The 4,335-nt window shown below is 42.0% G+C and overlaps 1 protein-coding gene across 1 annotated transcript in view; it reads left to right on the top strand.

Annotated features, from left to right (window-relative positions):
• The window catches only part of KIAA1210 (KIAA1210 ortholog), a 63,137-nt gene that overhangs the window by 1,202 nt on the left and 57,600 nt on the right, over positions 1-4,335 (top strand). Inside the window, exon 2 of the mRNA XM_009889330.1 lies at positions 2,856-2,973. Within this exon, the coding sequence (XP_009887632.1) occupies positions 2,856-2,973 (118 nt within the window). The remainder of the gene's footprint in view (positions 1-2,855; positions 2,974-4,335) is intronic.

The following is a 4,335-nucleotide window of genomic DNA, read 5'->3' as shown; positions in this document are numbered from 1 at the left end:
CGGCACACAGTTTCACAGAAATTTGAGCAAAAATAACCTCGGAGTTGCATTAGGCCCGCGTCAAAGCTGCCTGTGGGAGCCAGCGTGTCCCTTCCCTGCGCTCTCCTCCTGTGCGAGGGCGCATCTTCACTTTCCTGACAGGGCGGTATCTGCTTGGAGTGCTTACTAGCAATCGTGCCACATTCAAAGTAGGAGAAAAGGGAGGAAATTACCAGACTTGTGGGTTTTCCCGCTTCAGGTAGTAGCCCCTGGTCCCCCCAAAACGCCCCCCAAAACCACAGTAATGACAAGGCACTATTGTAATATGAAAAAGAAAAGTGTCCGGTTGTTGAGTTCTTCAGTCAGGCTTCTTCTCAAAGGAAGTTTTGGTGAAGTAAAAGTTGAGATGAAGGAAGTACTAACTTGATGTATCTGCTCAATATGGTGTTCCCGTGGAGCAACTGGAGGCCTAAATACAGCAAAGTGCTACTGGTGTCCTCTGCGCCTTGGTGTGAGAAAACACAAGTGATGTTTTGGGTTTGAGTAGTTGTCTCTGCAAATTGCGTCCTCACCATCCTTCAAAAAGAACTCAAACCAATGCTCAGGCAGAGTATCGTTGTTCCCTCTGCACCAGTGAGTAATATAACTCAGGGTGTGTGGGGAGAAGAAACGCAGCGTACTAACCTTGATCTTGCTTTGTAGCTTGGCGGGTGGATGAAGGCCACTTTTACTGAACCTATCGTTGGGACATTTAGTTAAATGACATCGAAAGCAGTGCATTTCAGTTACTTTCTAATTTTCACTGTTAGGAAAATTTTAACTCAGTGGGCTACTGATACAGAGTTTTGCCTTTTGGGATACACTCAAGCCCTCTCAGTATTAAGGTGTTTAAACATGTTGGCTCTTGCTAGGTAGGGTGTTTGGTTCCACCTGCTGTCTGATTTGGGAAGCTCCTTGTTTTATTGATGAGCATTCGGACCTTGATCTGTCCTTTCATGGTATACGTTGACTTTTGCTTCCACCTGCTGTGTAACTTGCAAAACTCATTATTTCATTGATCTGATGACTGAGATTTGTGTTTGGTAATAAAGCAGGACTGGGTTTTGACCCTATTCAGGATACTAGATAAATCTCTAAAACTTTAGAATTATTCAAACTAGGAGCTGTAGTACCTAGATGACAGTTAATTCTGCTCAGTGTAGAAATGACACTATTAAACTTCATCGTGTTGATATTACAAGTTAGAGGAATAGATGTAGAAAAAACAGATATTTGGAGGGATATTTTTCTTTGAATTTTTACAATACATTTTGTTAAAAAGAGAGGAAAAAACCCAGACTCAAGGACAACCCCAACCCTGAATTTGACCGTGAACCAGATGTTGAAGGGGGGGAAAAAGAAGCTCTGTTTATGCCTCGTATCCTAGAGAAACCATCCAAGAACAGTTCATTCTTAGATAAAGAAGGGCCAAGAAACATTGCCAAGATTGATAGAATCTCAAGTTATCTGCCACACGAGCACTGGTACTGCAAGTTACAGTTGCCTGATGTCAAGCTCTTTTTTCACCTTGCAGCATATAAAAAAAAAATATATTCAGATGCCTCAGAATGCATCTTACTTAAGAAAAAATAAGATCTTTAGAAATAAATAGGCATAAATAAAATTATGATACATCAGTCAGAATTATCTGAACTCATGAACCCTTTGCTACACATTTCTTGCTAGCAAGCTTACTGGGCAATTCCTTTAAATGGAACTGAGGTTCTAGTCAGAACAGAGTTGGCCCCAGCTCCAGTTAAATACTGCAGGCATTAGCTATGCTGCCACACAGGTTTTCCTCTGATTTCTATAGACAACAATAGTTTCCTCCTTGAAACCATTCTGTTAACAACATCTATGAGATGGGTTGATAAAGCAGTTCTAATATAATTCTCTCTTCTTATTAATTGAAGAAAACATTGGAACTCAGAAAACTTTCATATCCTCGCAAATCAGACTATGTCAAACAGTTTTAAAATATTCCTACTTGTTTTTTTGATAACCAGCATAAATCTGTTAGAGATGAAGCAAAATTAGCTCTACTACACCTCAGCGTTCTTTTTTACTGCTCTATTTCCACTTTGGAACTTGTTCTCTTACTGAGAACTGGTGACAAATAAAACCACTGGCAAGTTAGATCTTCACTGTCCAGCCTAAAGTCTGATTTGTCACTCGAGAGAATTCAGTAAAGTACCGTAGGATTGCATTACAAACAGCTTGTAACATCAAGTAGCAGCCATAGAGAGTTTCTGCCTCTTGGTCCAATGGACTGCTGGAATCTGTAGACTTCTCAGGAAACTAAGCAAAGAAACTAAAAAGCAAGATTAAATGTGCCTTACAGGGAGACAAGGATTTTGAGCCCTGTAGGGAGAGACAACATATTATACAAGACCACCCAATAAATTTATATTGGCAAGCTCCATCATACCTGCCAGCTTCTCACAGCTGGTGTAATATGGGTATTACTTCTCCTTCTCCCCACCCCTGCCCACCCCCCAGTAAAAATTTAACTTACTAACAAGGAAAAAGAAAGGAATGATGAGGAGCTGTAATCTCACTCTTCTTTGCTGACTAGTACCAACCTATGCCACGAAAACAGAACCCCTCCCTAAACTGCAGAGGTCCAGTAGGTCGAATGTAGGCCTAATGTTGGCAGCAGGAGTTTATATTAAGCTACTGTTAGAGCGGGTCTGTTCCAGGTGCAGGGCAGGCACCTGACCTAGGAATGCCCTGGATTATGTCTAGTCCTCAGATAGAAAGCATAGACCATGTTTCTTCTGGACTTCCTCTTTTTAGTTTTTATTTCCATCTCTGTCACATTTCTGTTTATTTTTCAGTTGCATCTTCTGACTTTCTAGCTGTGTTCTTCATCCAGCTAAGTGCTAGAAGAACAAACTTGCAATGTGAAGATGACACTATGCTGAAGGCTATCAAGATCCTGTCATTCCTGGAGATGTATGTGTAAACATCTGCAGCATAAAGCAGATCCAGATGGGAATTTTTACCAAGTTTTAGAAAATATGTCAGAGAGGGGGGTTGGAAAGGCAGAGACTGCTCATGCTGGAGAATTGCTTTCCTCAGAAACATACTGAAGTGAGCTTGCAACTAGAATCTCTCCACTCCCCCCAACCTCACTGTCCCCCTTGCTTGCTTGTCTTTTAGGCTGCCAGGACTATTGGGGTTTTCTATTCAGTCATGCCAAACAGGACTGACAGTCACCATGACAAGAAAGCTTACTTGGTCGGTGTCTACAGCAACTACGCTAGGAAGTTTTGGAGATCTCTTGTCTTTTAACTATAGATGAAAATGTCGTTGTGAATTCTCAGTATGGGCTCCTTTTCTGAAAGGCAGCAGATGTCAAAAACAATCTGGGCAAGCTGTAGATACTCCTGGAAGAGGCAAGGAAAAAAGAAAACATAAATCTGCTTGTGATTCTTGCAATGTAACAGTCTCAGTATCCCTGGAAAGCACGCTGAATGATACTGAAAGAGTAAATAAAATCCCTCACTTCCTGACAGTAACTGCTTGGATTTGCTTACAGGTCTGATGAGCCAGGAGAGTTTTATGTATCAAAAATAACTGGATGACATGAAGGAAACTTGGTGCATTCACAGATTGAGTCAAATCAGTAGCACTGTTAAAGGGAGTAGGAAATGTTATCTCTGCTCTGTTAGTGCTGGATAGGGATATAGTATCTATTGCACATGCATGTGTTCTTCACAAGGACCAATTTTTACTTACACTGGAGACCTTCACTTTGCATTTTGGAATGCATGAGCCATCTTCATGCTTGTCTCTATATCCCCGAAGTAGGGCCTATTATTTCTCTGCTGCTATGGGGAAGTGCTAGTTCTGCTACAGAGCAGATCAGTCTGAATGTGAATTGAGAACCAACTTCAACGTTAATAGGTTTAAAGGTTAGAAGAAGGAAGGTATCAATAAACTAGGGTGGTAGAGTTTTCTAGGTGTAACCTTGCAACATTGTAGTTGCAGAAATGCAACACGATAGGCATGGATTCTTATCTCAGTTTGAGTTTGTTGAGCTGAAATCTGCTTCTGACACCCCTAGCTGATTCCAAAGTGCTTTTGCTGCCTTTCTTTGGTCTGCTTTAGTTAGGTGGTCAAATCCAAAGCAGCACAGACAAGACGGGGGTGACCGAGTGAAAAAGAAGAAAGCAGCAGGCGGCAGACGGACATGTGGAAGGACCATCGCTTCCTTTTCTTCCAAAATCGTCTAGCCGTCTCGTTCGACTAGAGGCACTTCCAGGTGCACGCCGAGTTTCTGTCTGTCCGGACCGGTGCCCGGGAAGCCTCGGC

This window comes from Charadrius vociferus, unplaced genomic scaffold, assembly GCF_000708025.1.
Source record: "Charadrius vociferus isolate BGI_N301 unplaced genomic scaffold, ASM70802v2 scaffold7, whole genome shotgun sequence".
Taxonomy (NCBI): domain Eukaryota; kingdom Metazoa; phylum Chordata; class Aves; order Charadriiformes; family Charadriidae; genus Charadrius; species Charadrius vociferus.
Note: the sequence above shows the minus strand (reverse complement) of the source record. Positions and strands in the feature narration are given on the sequence as shown.